Source organism: Dendrobates tinctorius, unplaced genomic scaffold (assembly GCF_039654945.1).
Source record: "Dendrobates tinctorius isolate UK_male_01 unplaced genomic scaffold, ASM3965494v1 ptg000211l, whole genome shotgun sequence".
Lineage (NCBI taxonomy): Eukaryota > Metazoa > Chordata > Amphibia > Anura > Dendrobatidae > Dendrobates > Dendrobates tinctorius.
In genome coordinates, this window is record NW_027361878.1 from 14159621 (window position 1) to 14178700 (window position 19080).

A 19080-nucleotide genomic window follows, 5' to 3' on the forward strand; every position below is an offset into this window, starting at 1 on the left:
TTTCAGATCTCCACCTCTTATATGTGGTGTTATTCTCTCAATGCCCATGACACGAAAAAATTCAGTACTTCTTTGGTGTTCATTAATGAAGTGTCTGGATGCAGATGAGATGGAGCGATTAATACTGGAAGGAGATAAGATATCAGTTATATGTTCAGATATGCGAGTCTTGAGCATGCGAGATGTGCAGCCCACATATCTCAAGTTGCATTTGGAGCAGGCAATCACATATACTACATTTTTACTATTGCAATTGATATATTGTTTTATTTTATGTTCATTACACTTAGTACCATCAAAAAAGGAATGAACATTATTAGAATGTGCACATGTTCTGCATCTGGATGTACCGCAGCGGTAAAAACCGCAGCAGTGTAGCCATGTCCGAGATCCAGTTTTAGAGCTAAAAAAACTAGGAGACACTATGTCTGATAAGGTGTTGGCTTTTTTAGCAACCACTCTGCAGCCGTAGGATAAAATGCTAGACAAGACCTCATCTTCAAACAGAATAGGTAGATGTTTTAAGAGGAGTGCTTTAATGGTGTTAAACTGAGAACTATATTGGCTAGAGCAAACCATCTTATCTGGATTTTTATCATTATTATATACCTTTGGTAATAACAAATCATGTCTTTTTTTCGTACAATTTTCTTTGCTCTATCAAGACACCAATTAGAGTAACCCCTCTTGCTCAGCTTGTTGCAGCATGACTCAATTTCTCCTTTCAGGGCGTTGTCATCACTGCAATTTCTAGTGATTCTAGTGAGCTCCCCCACTGGTATAGATTTAATAGTGTGCCTGGGGTGGCTGCTAGATGCATGTAAGATGGTGTTACCAGAAAGTGGCTTGCAGAATGTAGCAGTGACGTTACTGCTCTTTACACCTCTATTCCTCAAGATGTTGCAATCAGAGCATTGGAATTTCACCTGCATAAATATAGTAACTATACTAATGAATTGTGTAATTATATCATGCAGGTTATTTATTTCCTAATGCTTCACAATTATTTCTTTTTTGATGGAGATTTTTTTCTACAATGCAGAGGAGTATCAATGGGCGGCAAACATTCGCCATCGGTGGCTAATCTTGTTATGTCGCACTGGGAGGAGATAATTTTGTATTCTGATAATAATCCATTTTTGTCTAGCATTTTTTGGTATGGCAGATTCATTGATGATACACTCCTCATCTAGAGTGGTAATGTATCTGCCATACCAGAACTAATAGAATATTTCAACTCTAATGATTTCAATCTCAAATTTACATTTATGACGGATCCACATGTAATTTCGTTTCTGGATCTTAAACTAAAAGGGATTGCAGGTGCTGTCATCAGCACTGCCACATTCTGCAAGCCACTTTCTGGTAACACCATCTTACATGCATCTAGCAGCCACCCCGGGCACACTATTAAATCTATACCAGTGGGGGAGCTCACTAGAATCACTAGAAATTGCAGTGATGACAACGTCCTGAAAGGAGAAATTGAGTCATGCTGCAACAAGCTGAGCAAGAGGGGTTACTCTAATTGGTGTCTTGATAGAGCAAAGAAAATTGTACAAAAGAAAAAAGACATGATTTGTTATTACCAAAGGTATATAATAATGATAAAAATCCAGATAAGATGGTTTGCTCTAGCCAATATAGTTCTCAGTTTAACACCATTAAAGCACTCATCTTAAAACATCTACCTATTCTGTTTGAAGATGAGGTCTTGTCTAGCATTTTATCCTATGGCTGCAGAGTGGTTGCTAAAAAAGCCAACACCTTATCAGACATAGTGTCTCCTAGTTTTTTTAGCTCTAAAACTGGATCTCGGACATGGCTACACTGCTGCGGTTTTTACCGCTGCGGTACATCCAGATGCAGAACATGTGCACATTCTAATAATGTTCATTCATTTTTTGATGGTACTAAGTGTAATGAACATAAAATAAAACAATATATCAATTGCAATAGTAAAAATGTAGTATATGTGATTGCCTGCTCCAAATGCAACTTGAGATATGTGGGCTGCACATCTCGCATGCTCAAGACTCGCATATCTGAACATATAACTGATATCTTATCTCCTTCCAGTATTAATCGCTCCATCTCATCTGCATCCAGACACTTCCTTAATGAACACCAAAGAAGTACTGAATTTTTTCGTGTCATGGGCATTGAGAGAATAACACCACATATAAGAGGTGGAGATCTGAAAAAACGTCTTCTAACACGCGAAGCATATTGGATTTTCTATCTAAATACATGCCTTCCCAATGGAGTGAATGTCAGAAGAGAAATTATGTGTCATTATCGATGTTATTATTATAATTGTGTATATATATATATATATATATATATATATATATATATATACGGTATATATATATATATATATATATATATATACGGTATATATATATATATATATATATACGGTATATATATATATATATATATATATATATATATATATATATATATATATATATATATATACAAAAATTTTTTTAAAAAGAAATTTTTTTTTTTAATTTATGTATTTTTTTTTCTTTTTTGGCTCCCCCCTCCTCTCTTCATAAAAATTGTGCTTTTCTTTGTCACATTATTTTTTATGTTTCACACGTTTCCCTCTCCCCCTTTTTTTTCTCTCTCCCTTCACACCATGTGTTTGTAATTTACTGGGTGTAAAGAGTATATAGTGCAGTAACACCCAGGGGAAGTAGTTTTGAGAAAGAACAAGCTATTGTTTGAAACGCGTAATCTACTACTTGTTACTCATGTGAACACACCATTTTTTGCTCTGTTTTGGACTTGTTTTTAACAATAAATTGGACTTGAATTTGCAAAGCTGGACCTTTTTTTCTTTTTTACTTGGTTACTGCGTGAAGACTGCACGTGGTCCGGGCTATCCACTACACATGCCTTCAGGTGAGCTGGCTTCTTTTTCTCCTTTTGATAGTAAATCTGCCCCAGTATGTGACCCTAACTTAAAGGGGCTGTTGAGTGAAAACAAGGATTTGTGATAACTTGCTGATCAGTGGGGGTCCAATCGCAGATTGGGAGAATTTTGATTCCCTGATGGGGAACTCTTCTCTCTGTTACGAAATGGAGCTACAGTCTGGATGCCTAAATGCCACTACACTCGTTGCCAGAAAAAGCCAATCAAGGCGCTCGGCAGCCCCATAGAGAGTTCATGGAGTGGGGATCACACTTGCGCTACTGGTGCTACTGATTAATGAAGGTCACAGGGGTGAGACACCCAACTGTTAACAAGTTATAACCTATCCTATGGATAGGCAATAACTTGTTTTCACTGGACAACCCCTTTAAGATGCGCCAAATTGGGTGAGAAGTCAAGCGAAAGGTGGTGTAAAGTTAGATCCAAGCGTATAAAGATAAGCCAAAAACAGATTATCTTTGACATACTTTTACTGTCCATGGACACATAAGATGTGCAGATCTGGAGAACTTTCTAGCAAAATGCACTGCACACCCCAGAAAACAGAGCGTAAAAGCATGGGAATGGGGCTTGATGGGACGGTCTAGAGACAAAAAGATCAGGTCCAATCAATGGGAAGCTGTTATGTCGATCAATCACTCAATTGGAGGGGGCTAACGTATAGGCTGGAATCACACATGCAGTTTTTGATGCTGTTAGATCAAGCAGGAAGTATGAGCCGTCTCAAGAAAGCGCTTCAGGATGATCTTTCAGTGTGTAAATACAGCTTTACTGATGCAAAATACTGAAGAGAATACAAAAAAGTGTGAATGAGGCCATACACCTAGATATTTTCTCTGTAGCATTAATTTTAACTGACAGTCGTCAGGCCCTAAAGCTGAGCTGCTGACAGTCAGGGTCGGGGGCGCAGTTACAGACGCTGAGCTTTGACTGAACGTACGCCGGCACCTCCCCCATAACGTACGGCTAAGGGTGGTTTCACATTAGCGCTTTTTAAGCGCACGCACGGCCGGGGGTAGCTCCTCCCCCGAGCCGGCTCTCTGCCCGGCGTGCCCGCCCCTTGCTTGTAGCGCCGCCTCCTAGCGCACAGCGGCGCCTGCGATCGGCGCACCCTATCTTTAGCATAGGGTGCGCAGATCGTGCGCAGGCCGTGCACTAGTTGCGCTTTGACCTGCGCTGCGCACTTTTGACGGTGCGCTGTGCGCGCCAAAATCCGAAAAGTTTGATTTTGGCGCACACGGCGCACCGTCAAAAGTGCGCAGCGCAGGTCAAAGCGCAACTAGCGCACGGCCTGCGCACCCTATGCTAAAGATAGGGTGCGCTGATCGCAGGCGCCACTGTGCGCTAGGAGGCGGCGCTACAAGCAAGGGGCGGGCACGCCGGGCAGAGAGCCGGCTCGGGGGCGGAGCTACCCCCGACCGTGCGTGCGCTTAAAAAGCGCTAATGTGAAACCACCCTAAGTGCGGGAGCCGGGCAAGTTAACAACGCTAATAACCTGCAGATTAGCCCCATATCTGCAGGTTAATAGTGTATTTTTATGGTAACAGGTTCCATTTAATAACATTAACAAATTTGTCAAAATCAGATGCCATACAATGTCTGTATTGCTTCAGCAATTTTTTTTTGTGTTTCCATTGAAATACATAGATGACTCAGCCATAAAACAGATAAGACAAGAGCATGCTGAGATTTTTTTTCCCCAAACAGACTGTTGATCTGTGTGGAAAAGCAATCATGTGAACTAACTCAATCAAATTTGATCCATGTTAGGTCCATGTGTGGTCCACTTTCCACCCGGACAGCCCTCGGACTGATAATACATTCCTGTAAACGCATGTGAAGGGGGGGTTTCATGTGGTTTTCCAAGGACAGTCCATCAATGTGTGGGGACGCCATCTGATTTTTGGGCCTGCACATTGAGAATAAAGGAAAAAATGCATTCCAATAAGTGTGGGGAAGGGGGACATCATAATGAAGAATTAGCAGTGCGCCAGGAACTGAAACCGCAGCACCACTTCCATCCATACAGCTGCATCTTCACTCATGGAGTGCTACAGATTGTTTGTGCAGCTCATTGCGGAGTATCGGAGGTTAGACCCCTATAGATAACACACTGGTGACATCCTAAGGATTGATTATAAAGGAATAGGCAATAGTGATGAGCGAACATGCTTAGGTGCTAACCGATTGGCTTCGACGTTCCTGAAAAATATGTTCCAGTCCTCGCGGCTGCATGTCTCGCGGCTGTTCGACAGACACAACACATGCAGGGATTGCCTAACAAACAGGAAATCCCTGCAAGTGTTGCGGTTGTTAAACACGAGACATGTAGCCGCGGGAACTGGAATATATTTTTCGAGCACGCCAGAGTCAGTGGGTTAGCACCGGAGCATGGCGGATAACGTCTTATCCCAGCAAGTTTTCTCATCATTAAAAGGCAAACAATAGTGTCCCCGTGTAACAGAAGACTTGGAAACCTAACAACTCCCATGATCACGATTATGGCTCTGAGAGATTAAGCAAAAACCAAACACATGTACTCTCTATGCCCTGATATTTACTTGGTCTATTCATACGGGAATCAGAAATAAATGTAGCACGTCCCCCTTGAAGACAAAGATATCACAAGACACAAAGGATTAATGGGAATGAATACATTTTTATCTGCAATGAAGGCGACTCTGGGGGGTAATCTAAGAATTTGATATTGTAGTTTTAACAATTGGTTTCTGCCACTTGGGCCTTGGTCTTCCAGTTATGATGCAAAACAAATGTTAACAAAAATAAGTAAAAAAAAAATAAAAAAAATAAAGTCATCGTACATCGGTGAGACGAACCTTCCATTATCTGCAGCGATGTCCAGGAGATTTTCTGACTGTACAGTGAGGACAATGGGGAAAAACATAAAAAAGTAATGAAAGCGTTTGGTTCTTTACTCCTCTGTGGAGCAAGAGATCCTTTGTTCTAGGTCAGGAAGAAAGTGCACAAAATTGTCATCTTGGAAGCTGTAAACTTTGAAATTAAAGGTCACTTTTTGTACCAGATCCAACGACCCTCTTTAAGAACATGGGGGTCACTCAATGCTCCCACCCATGTGATCCTGAAAAATTTGTTCTGCATGATGAAGATATTCTGCCGTTCTGCGCCTCACAGATTCACGTCTGTCCGGACAGTGGTCATCTGGTAGAAGAAAATAAAAGGGAAGTCATACACTGATGTAAGTGAAGTCATGGAAGGGGGTAGATCTACTCGGCAAAACACAACAATTAGTCAGTACTTTCCATCTCTGGGTACTGCACAGATCCCTGTCGCAGCTCAGATGTTAGCGTTTTAGCTGCAGCATTGAGGTCACGTCAGCAGCTCACATCACCGCTGCAGCCAATCTCCAAGTTCAGTAGAAGTAGATAGCACAAGCTACTGAGCTCAGTGATTGGCTGCAGCGGAAATGTGAGCGGCCAATGTAACATCACCGCTGCAACCAAAACACTGAAACCAGAGCAGCGGCAGGGAAAATCAGATAACAGGTAACGGTCAGGGACCACTTTAGTAAAAGTGGAACACCCCTTTAAATAGTGGAGAAAGGTTGAAAGAAAAGACCTATAATGCTACAAAATCCTTGGAAAAAATATAATTTGCATCACAACAGTAAATGGCATTTCTCATCAATAGAGACTGAGCTGTCTCAGAAAAGTCTCACAACTGTGTCATAAGCGTGGATTCTTCTGATGCTGTTAGTTCAAATGATCAGACCCAGGATTAAAATTTAATAACCTCACATAAAATTGGCCTTAAAAGGGGTATTCCCATCTCCAAGATCCTATACCAATATGTAGTAGGTGTAATAATATTAGCAAATACATCAAATTAGAAATGTAGTATAGTTCTCCTAATACACTACGTCACATACCCCATGTGCAGGGCATTGCAGTAGCTTACGTATCCATGGGTACGACCACTAGCAACTAGCTGTCACTATATAAGCTATTGCAATGCCCTGCACATGAGGTAAGCGATATAGCGTATCAGAAAAACTATACATTTCTAATTGGAGGTATTTGCTAATATTATTATGACTACTGCACCTAATAAATACTGGGATAGGATCTTGGAGATGGGAATACCCCTTTAACCCCTCTCTGACAGCCGATGTACTATCCCGTCCATGTGCCCTGGGCCTGTCTGACCATGGATGGGACAGTATGTCATAGTGATCGGCGGCGCACAGCTTCTCACAGCTTGATTCTCACAGCTGACACCCAGCACTAAGTGCCAGGAGCAGTCACAGATAGCTCCCAGCACTTTAACCCCCGAAACACAATCGCAGCATTCCGAGAGCAGGCAGAAGGCTGACAGGCCCTCTGCCTTTGGATCGGAGACCTCGTGGCGAGACGCGGGGTCCCGATTGCTGCCATGGAGACCCGATGTAGTCGAGACGACATCCGGATCTCCAAAGCTGAGAAACTTCCTGTCATGCGCAGTGCATGTCAGGAAGTCTCTCAGGTCAGTGTGCAATTAGTGCAGCGCTGACAGCTTCTATAGCATGCAGATGCTGCTTCAGCTGCATGATATAGAAGCGATCAGCCTGCAAAAATTGACTGTCCCATAGTGGGACAAAGTGTAAAAAAGTTAGAATGAAATAAAATTTTTTATTTAAAATAATTGTATAAAAAAAAAAATATATAAATAATAAAAAAGGGATTTTTGGTACTTACCATAAAATCTCTTTTTTGGAGCCTTCATTGGGGGGACACACGTTACCATGGGTGTATGCTGCTGTCGCTAGGAGGCTTACACTATGCAAATAAGAAAAAATAGCTCCTCCTCAGCAGTATCCACCTACCGACAAGAACAAGGCAACTCGGTGCAAAAGCAGTAGTAGGAGCAAATATAAAAAATCAACCTATGTACCAACCCAAACAACGGCACATTGGCCAACATGGTACAACATAAAGGGAGGGAGCCGTGTCCCCCAATGAAGGCTCCAAGAAGATTTTACAGTAAGTACTAAAAATCCCTCTTTCTCGCTTCACTGGGGGACACAGGTTACTATGGGACGTCCAAAAGCAGTCCCAAGGGTGGGAAAAATGCAGAGAGAAAGGAACTTAGGTCGGCCGGTGAGAAACCACCGCCTGAAGTATCTTCCTACCCAGGCTTGCTTCAGCAGAGGCGTGAGTATTCACCTTGTAAAACCTCACAAAAGTGTGAGGGGACGACCAGGTAGCGGCCTTGCAGACTTGCAAAGCTGAAGCCTGGTGCCGAACTGCCCAGGAAGCTCCCACAGCTCGGGTAGAGTGAGGATGTTTGTCTTGAACACGGTATGCCTCCAGAACTGCTGAAAGAATCCAATGGGCTATTGTGGATTTAGAAGCTGGGAGCCCCTTTCAACGACCTTCAGAGACGACAAGCAGAGAATCGGACTAACGAAAGGAACCAGTCCTAGTAAGGTAGACTCGAATAGCCCTGCCCAAATCCAACTTGTGGAGAGATCTCTCCAAGGGATGAACTGGGAAACGACACAGAGAAGGAAGGACTATGTCCTCGTTGATGTGAAAGGTAGAAACTACCTTTGGCAAAAAAGACGGAACAGGCCGGAGGACCACCTTACCCTGGTGCAGAACCAGGAAAGGAGAAAGGCAGGACAAGGCTGCCAACTCGGAGACCCTCCTAATAGAGGTGATGGTGACCAGGAAGGCCACTTTCCATGAAAGGAGGGAGAAGGAAATATCCTGAATTGCCTCAAAAGGCACACGCTGGAGGGCGCCCAAGACAAGATTGAGATCCTATGGATCAACCGGAGGGTGCTAAAGAGGCGCTAGGTGAGCAACGCCCTGAAGAAAGTTCTTCACTTGAGAAAAGGAAGCCAGATCCCTCTGGAAGAGAATGGACAGAGCGGACACCTGACCCTTTAGGGTACTGAAGGAAAGGCCCGAGTCGAGACCGGTTTGCAGAAAACCAAGAACGGAGGGAAGAGAAGTCATAGGAAACAAACTTTGTTCCTCGCACCACCGAAAGAAGGCCTTCCAACATCTGTGGTAGATGTGTGATGAGGCCGGTTTTCTTGCCCTAATCATGGTCTGTATGACCTTGTGAGAGAAACCTGCGTCCAACTGGAACGCGGCCTCAACGGCCATGCCGTTAAAGTCGGCGACTGAGAAATCGGGTGGAAAAGGGGCCCTTGTGATAAATCTTGACGGACTGGAAGCCTCCAGGGAACGTCCGAGAACTTCTCCTATGAAAGGAAGACTTGAGCTTGGATGGTGTTTAATTCCATGCCCAGGACCACGAGACACTGAGTTGGGATCAGGGTCGACTTCTCTTTGTTGATTATCCAGCCGAGACGGACAAGAGTGTCCAGGGTGATCTGGAGGCTCTGATCGCAGTCTTGGCGAGATGGGCCCTTGACAAGGAGATCGTCGAGATAAGAGATGAGAATCCCCTTGGAATGAAGGATGGCTATGACCGCTGCCATGACCTTCGTGAAGACCCTGGGGCGGACGCCAGGCCTAACGGGAGTGCCGTGAACTGCTAATAGTGCTCCTGGATGGTAAACCGATGGAACATCTGATGCTGCAGACTAACAGGGATGTGCAAGTAAGCGTCCTGAATGTCCACAGAGCAAAGATATTCCCCGGCTCCATGGAGGCGATCACCAAGCGCAAGGACTCCATTTTGAAGTGGAGAATCCAAAAGGTGGCAATTTAACTGTTTGAGATCCAAGATAGGGCGGAGGGAACAGCCTTCTTTCGGGACTATGAACAGGTTTGAGTAGAACCCTGAAAACCGTTCGTGCCAAGGAACGGGTACGATAACCCCTGAGCTTAGGAGGGAAGAGACGGCCTGGAGAAGTCCTGGGGCATGAGAGGACTGCTTTGATGGACGAGAGAGGAGGAAACATCTTCCGAGAGGAGGGGGGGGGGGGGCGCGCGCAAAGAAAATTCTATCTTGTAGCCGGATGTAACTATCTCCCTGACCCAGGCGGCGGCGTCCGCCGACAACCATGTGTCCCTGAAAAGAAGACGCCTGCCTCCCACCCTGGCAAACTTTCCAGGTGGGGGTGACCCGTCATTTAGATGAGAACCTATGACTGCTGGACCCGGAGGGCTTAGAGGGGCGGCCTTTAGGCCTCCAGTGAGGAGTCGGTTTGAAGGAAAGTTTCCTTCTTTCCCCTTGTGCGGAAGAACGTTCCTGCTGGGAGGAGCCGCCTGAGGAAGAGAAATGCTGAAAGGGGCGAAAGGTCTGGGGTCCTTTCCTACTGAAGGGACGTCTTGGTCTGGATTGGGGCAGATTAGTGCTTTACCTCCGGTGGTGTCCGAAATGATCTGGTCCAGCTTGGCCCCAAAGAGCCTGGAGCCTTGGAACGGTAGATGCTGGGTCCGCATTCCACGCCTTTAACCAAAGGACGCGGCGAATAGCAATAATGTTGCGGTTTGCTCTTGCGGAACAGGCAGCCGCATCCAAGGAGGCATTTAAGAGGTATTTACCCGCATGGGCAATTTGGTCCGCTAAATCAGCTAGCTCCACTGTAGGAGCCGCTGCCATGATACCCCGGCGAAGTATCTTGGCCCAGGCAGATATGGCTTTTACCACTCAAGTGGAGGCGAATTTAGGGCAGAGAGAAGCGCCTCGAAGGCAGATTTGGTTAAGGCCTCGATCTGGTTAAGGCCTCGATCTGTCTGTCCATAGCGTCCTTGAGAGACGCCGCATCAGGAATGGACAGAACTGTTTGTGAGGATAAGCGTGAGACTGGCGGATCCACCTTAGGAGATTCGGACAATTTGCTGACAAGGCCCGAACTAAAAGGGTATAGAATGTCTAGTCGTTTTCTTCCCGGGAAACGTCTGCCTGGATGTTCCTAATGTCAAGAGGTAGTAGCCTCAAACTCTTTGTGATTGGGAAAAGTTCTGGAGGGACGTTTTACCCGTTTGAAAGAAACGGAGTCATCCTGAGCGGCCGCTTCTTCCTCTTTTAGTTCTAGAGTTTGAATAATAGCCGAAATAAGGCTATCTACCATGTCCTGCATCCAAGAAGTCAGATCCACATCAGAGTCAGACTCGGACAGAAAAGCTAGATCTGACCCGACGTCCGCCTCCGAGGAGGGGGAACGGGTAGAGAGGGGCATTCTGGATGCTGCAGAGGGGCCCAGTGAGCTGGATGAGGAACTAGACAGAGTCCACTTCCTAGATCTCCCTCCTGATCTGTCCCTGTGAAGGTCGTGGTCAGGTGAGTGCGAATCACCATGGGAGGCGTTCGGAGCACTGGTGGCGGCAGAATGATGTGGCATACGTTCCAGGACCTGTACCAGGGACTGTGAAATTGTAGTCAGGTCTGAGGCCGACTGAGACATGGCAACAGCCCACTCAGGAGGGGTTTGTGTGAGCTCCCATCCCGGGCGTTAGAGCTCTCCTGAAGTGCAGACATGGTAGAAGGACTGCAAGACGGGCAGAAGGGTGACGGCTGGCCTGAAGCCCACTTTCTCTTACAGCGTGCGCAGGCGTAATGAACCACCATGGGTTTGTGCATAGGTAGAGCCTGTGCGAAGCTGCAGCAGGATGCTAGGAGGGTGATACTACAGAGGAGAGCTACTACTGCACAGGGGCTGCTATCTAGAAGTTAGGTGACAGGTAGTGAGGAAAGGGCAGAGCCTACCAGCTTCCAGCGATATGCAGCTGCAGAGCGCAGGTTACTGTGTCCCCCAGAAATATAACGCCATGAGGCGAGACTGCAGGTGCTGCGGGAGCTCTTCTCAAGATGGGTGCCGAGTCCCCCATGGCCACGCGACGAGTAGGAGCGGTGGGCAGGGCCAACGTGCAAAGCAGCTTGTATGCCCGGCCACGGCACGCAGAGAGGCGGGCGTGCCTGATTGATGAAAAAGAAAGCTGCGTTCCGATAGGCTGATACGCCAGAGTTGGGGTGTCTAGCAAGAAAAAGGGGCCAAACGCCGACACCAACGTGCAGGAGGGGCGTGGCCGGCAACAAAAAATGAAAGCGGCGATGAGTTGGGCTGCGGGACTGAACGCGCCAAGCCGGGGGGCGTCCGCAGATGAAGGAGCGGGCTGATAGGAGACATGCTGGGGGGGGGCGTCCATGACGAAGGACAGCCGAAGGCAGGAAGAAGTCTTGTAAAATGTCGGAGGACCGCACGCACAGAGAAAAAGGGAGCGAAAATCGAAATTGAATCCTAAGGGGAAGGAGGGCTGCGGGGCCTATATACTGGTAATCGGGTGATGCAGGGAGCGCTGGAGAGAGCGCTGCAAGGAGCGGCATATCACCTGCTGTGTGTCCGGCTCCTCTTCAGAGATGAGAATGGCATCAGGAGCCATCGGTAGAGGGAGGGTCCTGTAAATGAAGATCCTCCTTCCTGCACCGTCTCCAAAGAAGACGGCGTCAACCCCTTACAAGAAGAGGGGGGAGGCCACCACCGTTGACCACCATCTTCCTCTCAGCCCTCTCCGAGGAGTGGAGTGAGGTGGGGATACAGGAAGGACTTGCCACCAAGAGTCACCCTGAAACACCAATAAGGGTGACAGGGGACAAAGTGCCACCAGCGGGTCAGAGAGTGGGCGATACCACACAGCTCTCTCGGTCGCATAATGTGGGAAAACAGGGTTAAGCCTTACACCCTGTTACCCTGAAGCTGAAGAATCTGAAAGATAAAGGGAAAAAAAAATTAAGACAACAAAACCTGAAAAGGAAAACACTGCGGATCTGGGGTTAGATCCATATCTGCCTCCTACAGACACTAAGCAAAAACGGAGTTGCCCTGTGCCTGTCGGTGGGTGTATACTGCTGAGGAGGAGCTATTTTTTCTTATTTGCATAGTGTCAGCCTCCAAGCGACAGTAGCATACACCCATGGTAACCTGTGTCCCCCAATGAAGCGAGAAAGAATAAATATTGATTTTTTTTCTATCCCTAAATATTTTAATTAACAAAAAAAACTAAACAATAGAAGTACACATATTTGGTATTGCTGTGTCCACAACAACCTGACCTATAAAACTGTCCCACTAGTTAACCCCTATAGTGAACACCGTAAAAAAAAAAAAAAAAAAGGCAAAAAACGATGCTTTATCATCATACCGCTGAACAAAAAGTGGAATAACACGCGATCAAAAAGACGGATATAAATAAACGTGATACCCCTGAAAAAGTCACTTGTCCTGCAATAAATGTGCTGCCATATAGCTCCATCACCACAAAAATAAAAGTTATAGCTGTAAAAACAATGCAAAAACAATTATTTCTAGAAAATAGCTTTTTTACAAAATAAAAGCACCAAACCATAAAAAAATAATATAAATGAGGTGTTGATGTAATCGCACTAACCCGAAGAGTAAAACTGCTTTATCAATTTTACCACACGCGGAATGGTGTAAAGATCCCCCCCCCCCCCCCAAAAAAAGAAATTCATGAACTGCTGGTTTTTGCCCATTTTGTCTCCCAAAAATCAGAATAGAAAGTGATCAAAAAATGTCATGTGTCCGAAAATGGTACCAATAAAAATGTCAACTCGTCCTGCAAAAAACAAGACCTCACATAACTCTGTGGGCCAAAATATGGAGAAATTATAGCTCTCAAAATGTGGCGATGCAAAAACTATTTTTTGCAATAAAAGCATCTTGACAGCAGCCAAACATAAAAACCCGCTACAACGCCTTTCACACGTCCTGATATTTCCGGTACCGGAGATGACAGTGTCCGTGTGTGTAATACTTGCTGCACAAGTGTGGCATGCGTGTGCTGCATCAATACCACAAGGACGGGCGCCAGGGAAGAAGCGTTGCAGTAAGCGCTAATGAAGTACAATATGTCACAAGAAAACAATCTCAGAATCACCGGGATCCATGGAAGCGTTCCAGAGTTATTACCTCATAAAGGGACAGTGGTCAGAATTGTAAAAATTGGTCTGGGCATTAACACGCAAACCACCCTCGGGGGTAAAGGGGAAAAGGTGCCCATTCACATTAGATGAACACCAACTAAGGCTGGGGTCACACACAGCGAGATACGGCAGAGTCTCGCAGGTTAAAACCAAGCTCTGGCGCCGGCACTCCGGAGCAGAGCGTGCAGCCGCACAGCAATACATGGAGCTGCACGCTCCGCTCCGGAGTGCCGGTGCCAGAGCTTGGTTTTAACCTGCGAGACTCAGCCGTATCTCGCTGTAGTGTGACTCCGGCCTAAGACAACTATTTTTGGCAGGACTGTCTGAATCAATCTAATGTCAAATGTCAGAAAAAAAAAGAAAGATCGGGGATCTTAAGTACAGTGGCGTGTAAAATCTTTGGCACCCCTGGGAAAATGACTTATTGTGAAAAGTTACGCAAGTTGAAGATGAAATGATCTCTAAAAGGCCTAAAGTTAAAAGATTACACATTGCCTTTGTGTTTTAGGCAAACATAACATAAATATATTTAGATTATAGATTGTGATGTTTCACAACTTAAAAATTACAAAAAGGAAATGGGCCGAACCAAAAGTTTGGGCATCCTTGGAGATTTGTGTGCACACAACTTTGACCAAGATTTCAGACATTAATTAGCCTATTAGGGTTATGGCTTGTTCACTTTCATCGTTAAGAAAGGCCAGGTGATGTAAATTTCAAAGTTTTATAAAAATCCAGCCTCCGCTAACCTGGTGACAAAAACAGCAGCCATGGGTTCTTCTAAGCAGCTTCTTAGCACTCTGAAGATGGTGGAAGCCCAGAAAGCAGAAGGCTATAATGTCACGCTCACCTCCCCGTCTCCCGCTCATCCTGTGGCTTCGGCGGCCGCTGCCCTGACCGACGCAGCTCTTCCTGCTGCGGCTCTTGTCACCACCGCGCTGTCCGCCTCTGCTGCGGCTCCTGTCACCGCCGCTCGGTCCGCCTCTGCTGAGGCTCTCTCCGTCATGGCACCGGCGGTCCACGCTGCCTCCCGTGCCTCCACGCTGCTCAGGTCTCTCCGGCACCTCCGGTCCTCTCGGCCTGCCCCCACTGCTGGCGCCTGTCCATCAAATGCTTCTCCTCCTGTCCTGCGGCCGGCCTCTGCTCCCTACCAGGTACGCAGGCGCCCTATCTCTTGTCCCCATGACTCTGCCGCACTCTGACCCAGAAGTTCAACAGTGTGCCCTATATCAGGCAGCCTCTCCCTATGCTTGTTGCCTGACTATCAATTGTGTTTCACGTTCTGATATCGGGTCCACGCTCTCCTGCGTTCCTTCAGTCTCTGCGCTTCATACCTTTCCTGGTTTCCCACTAGCTTCCCTTCTTGTTACCCTCTTGTGTTCCCTTCCAGGTCCAGTCCGTTCCTGCCTTCGCCTGCCTGTTCCTGTGCCTCACCCGCTACCCGTTCCTACCACCTCCCTGGCCGTCCACCACCATCCTTGCGGCTACAGCAGTCTCCACTGTGGTCGTCGCCATCTCCCGTCTGGTCGCCTGCACGTCCCCTGCCTGTGTGTCTCCTTCCGGTTGTCCCCAGGTATCAGCTTCCGCGGCGATAGTCTCCCCTGGGTCTGCCCCTGACGCTCCCGGTATAGGGGGTGGTACACCTGGTCAGCTCGCCCTAGGGAGGTTCGTCGTTGCAGTCTTGAGGGTTCAACTCCCGGAGCTCTCCAGTCTCACATATAAGAAAATAGCAAAGCGTTTTTAAGTTTCCATTTTCTCAGTTTGAATTATAAATCAAGATAAGGTCTGGAAGACCAAGCAAAATTTCAGTGAGAGCTGCTTGTAGGTTTGCTATAGAAGCAAATCAAACACCCACTTGATGGCAAAAGACCTTCAGAAAGATTTAACAGACTCTGGGGTTCTAGTACATTGTTCTACTGTACAGAGACATCTGATGACTCTTCGATGAAGGCCATATTTGCGCGGAAGAAAACCTGTCCTGCGCCTTCACCATAAAATTCAGCATCAGCGGTACATAAAACATCTAAACAAGCCTGATGCATTTTGTAAACAAATCCTGTTGAACGGTAAGGTTAAAATAGAACTCTTTAGCCACAATAATCAAAAGTATGTGTGGAGGAAAAAAAGAGCACCGAATTTCAGAAAAAGAACATCTCGAAAACCATTAAGCATGGGGGTGGATCAATCATGCTTTGGTGTTGTGTTGCAGCCAATGGCACAGGGAACATTTTACGGGTAGAGGGAGGAATGCATTCAATGAAATTTCAACAAACTCTTGATGCAAGCATAACACCATCTGTAAAAAAAGATGAAGTAAAAAAGAGGGTGGCTTCTACAAATGGATAATGATCCTGAACACACATCAAAATTCACAATAGACTACCTCAAAAGATGCAAGCTGAAGGTTTTACAATGGCCCTCACTGTCCCCTGCTCTGAACATCATTGAAAATCTGTGGCTAGACCTCAAAATAGCAGAGGATGCATGACGACCCAGAAATCTCACTGAACTGGAAGAATTTTCCAAGGAAGAATGGATGAAAATCCCTCAAACAAGAATTGAAGGACTCTTGGCTGGCTACAAAAAGTGAATAAAACCTGTAATACTTGCAAAAGGTGGTGCTACTAGCTACTAACCATGCAGGGTGCCCAAACTTTTGCATCGGCCCATTTACCTTTTTTTAATTTTTAAAATGTAAAAAAATGACTATATATTTTTTTTTTTTACCTAAAATACAAAGGAAATGTGTAATCTTTAACTTCAGAAACGGTAAAGAGAGGGGCGCAATAGCGCAGCTACCAAATTAACAATTAGTTAACTGTAAGGTAAAATTCTCACCGTTACATGTTGTGAGTATGCACAACACATATAGTAAGCTTGATAGGAGAGCTGTAGATGGCACCAGACCCGCGAAGGACCTTCAAGAAATTCTGGATAGGATATTCAAGATGCCGACAATTCCACGCTCCTCCAAAATCAGGCAAGGGAATCACAGAGTCCAGAAGAGTTGCATACTTTATTCAGGGCTATAAAACTACGCGTTTCGTGGCCGTCCTGTCCACTTTCTCAGGTACAGTGCCAATACTAACCACATGGTATTACTCATATATATAGGGTGATGTACCCTATATATGTATATATTGGCTATGTACCTGAGGACGTGGAAGGAAGATTTTTAACTTTAGCCCTTTTAGAGATCATTTCATCTTCAACTTTCTTAAATGCCACCGTTTCTACATATCAAGCAGAGACCATGTGTGCACCCATGTATGTGGGGGTTGGGAGCAATAACCAGGGCTGTGGAGTCGGTAAGCCAAACCTGCGACTCCGACTCCGACTCCTCAATTTCCCTTACACCGACTCCGACTCCACGACTCCGACTCCCACACATATTGCTTATATTTAAGTGAAAAATTTATTGTAGTACAATGTGAACCTCAGACATTTAATCATTTTTATGATCCAATAATCAAGATATTTAGATAGAACAGAATATATATTGGTGTACTACCCGGTTTTCATTCTTTTTGGTACAGATATGGATAAATGGATAGATAGAGCAGATTTCTAATCTGCTTTTGCTATTGAAAACATTATCTATGAGCTCAAAAACCTTTCAGGTGATGCAGTTTTTTAAAAAGATGATCTGCTTTTGCAGCTGAAAAACGTATCCTCAAAAAACACAGGAAAAACGCTGTGTGTGAATGTAGCCTTAGATCAGGAATATAACAGCCATTTATAGGACATTTCATAACTTTCCCAAACTCCTATGAAAAAATATTCAGCACATCCTGCATTGAATTACTGTACCCAATTTATTATATATTTTAGGAGTCGGAGTCGGTCCATTTTATACCGACTCCAACTCCGACTCCACCAACATGAGCACCGACTCCGACTCCACGACTCCGACTCCACAGCCCTGGCAATAACGATCAGTGTTTTTATCCTACCAATATCTGAGGCCTCTTTCAGGCATCTGTTATTTCTCTTATGAAAAAAAAAAAAAAAATGGATGTATTTTAATCAGTGTGTGAACCAGATTTTCAGCTATTTTTGGTCAAGGTGTCAGTTTTTAAGATTAGTGTTTTGTCAATTTTTCTTGTAAGCAAAAAAATAAATAGAAAAAAAATTGTTAGGGTGTTTTTCAAGCTTTTCCTCAGTCAAGTGAAAACAGGGACTATGGTGCAGCTCGGAAGCCATTCAAGTGCAGTCCAAATTTTTCACAGACCCATAGACTTACATTGGCAGGACTGATCAGTGACTTGAATCAAAAAATGGATGTGTCTCAGAGTTTTTTTCTCTTTTGTGAACAATCACCCTATGAACATTTGAACAGCCCAATAGACTACATAGGGTACAAAGTATATCTGTGAAAAACATGGATACAAGACGTACGTGAAGAACGGACATCTGAATGAGGCCTAAAGTGTCCGGCTGGTGGGTTCCTACATCTCTAGGTTTCATTTGTACAAGCTTCCATTACAGTCTGACCATTATATAACACTTCGCACTTATACCAACAAGGCCTCATTCAGACGTCTGGTTTTCACGTACGAGTTGTAACCGTGTTTGTCGTGGATAGAACTGGTGCCTATTATAGTCTATGTTGCTGTTCACATGGCTGTTTTTTGCGGCCCGAGAGGTCATGGGAACATGGTCGATTTTGATCAAAGTCACGGATCCAAATTACCCATACAAGTCTAATGATGCGTGAAAAAAAAACCCCCCATAAAAATCGGATTGCGCTCGGATGCCATGTGCGTGCTGTCCATTTTTTAATGACTGGTAGGGGACACTGGAGAAACCTCCAGACAAAAAAAAAAAAAAAAGAAAAATATAAGATGAAACCCGGCCAGTTTTTACTATCACTGACCAAACACTGAAGAAAATCTGATGCAAAACACTGATGAAAATCAAAACTTTTCATACGAAAAAAATCCCTGAAGTCTGAATGGCGTCTTATCCACAGTCACCTTTCACTCCTTTTAACAAGATGTCGACAGCGTTTCTGAAGAGACTGAATGCTTCTGCGTAGTCTCCAGATGACTCTCTGTCCATCGCCTGCTGGACTTCAGCGGTAGCTTGTGAAAGGTACGGTGCTCCATCTCCTTCACCGAGAGGCATGGCGGGTGCGAGCTCCTCTTCCTTGCACCGCACCGACAGCAGGTTCAGAGAGGACTCCGTCTCCGACAGCGCACCGTCTACAGATACAAGCACGCGGTACAATCACATGTAACAGTCTATAAGGT

The 19080-nt window shown here is 45.3% G+C and overlaps 1 protein-coding gene across 2 annotated transcripts in view; it reads right to left on the minus strand.

Moving 5' to 3' along the window:
* Nucleotides 1-5586: 5586 nt before the first annotated feature.
* Nucleotides 5587-19080, minus strand: part of LOC141058280 (sorting nexin-15-like) — a 59016-nt gene continuing 45522 nt past the window's right edge. For both annotated transcript variants that reach the window (XM_073554468.1, XM_073554467.1), the window contains 2 exons: nucleotides 18805-19032; nucleotides 5587-6127 (listed from right to left, as the gene is read on the minus strand). In XM_073554468.1, the coding sequence (XP_073410569.1) occupies nucleotides 6021-6127; nucleotides 18805-19032 (335 nt within the window). In that variant the 3' untranslated portion in view covers nucleotides 5587-6020. The remainder of the gene's footprint in view (nucleotides 6128-18804; nucleotides 19033-19080) is intronic.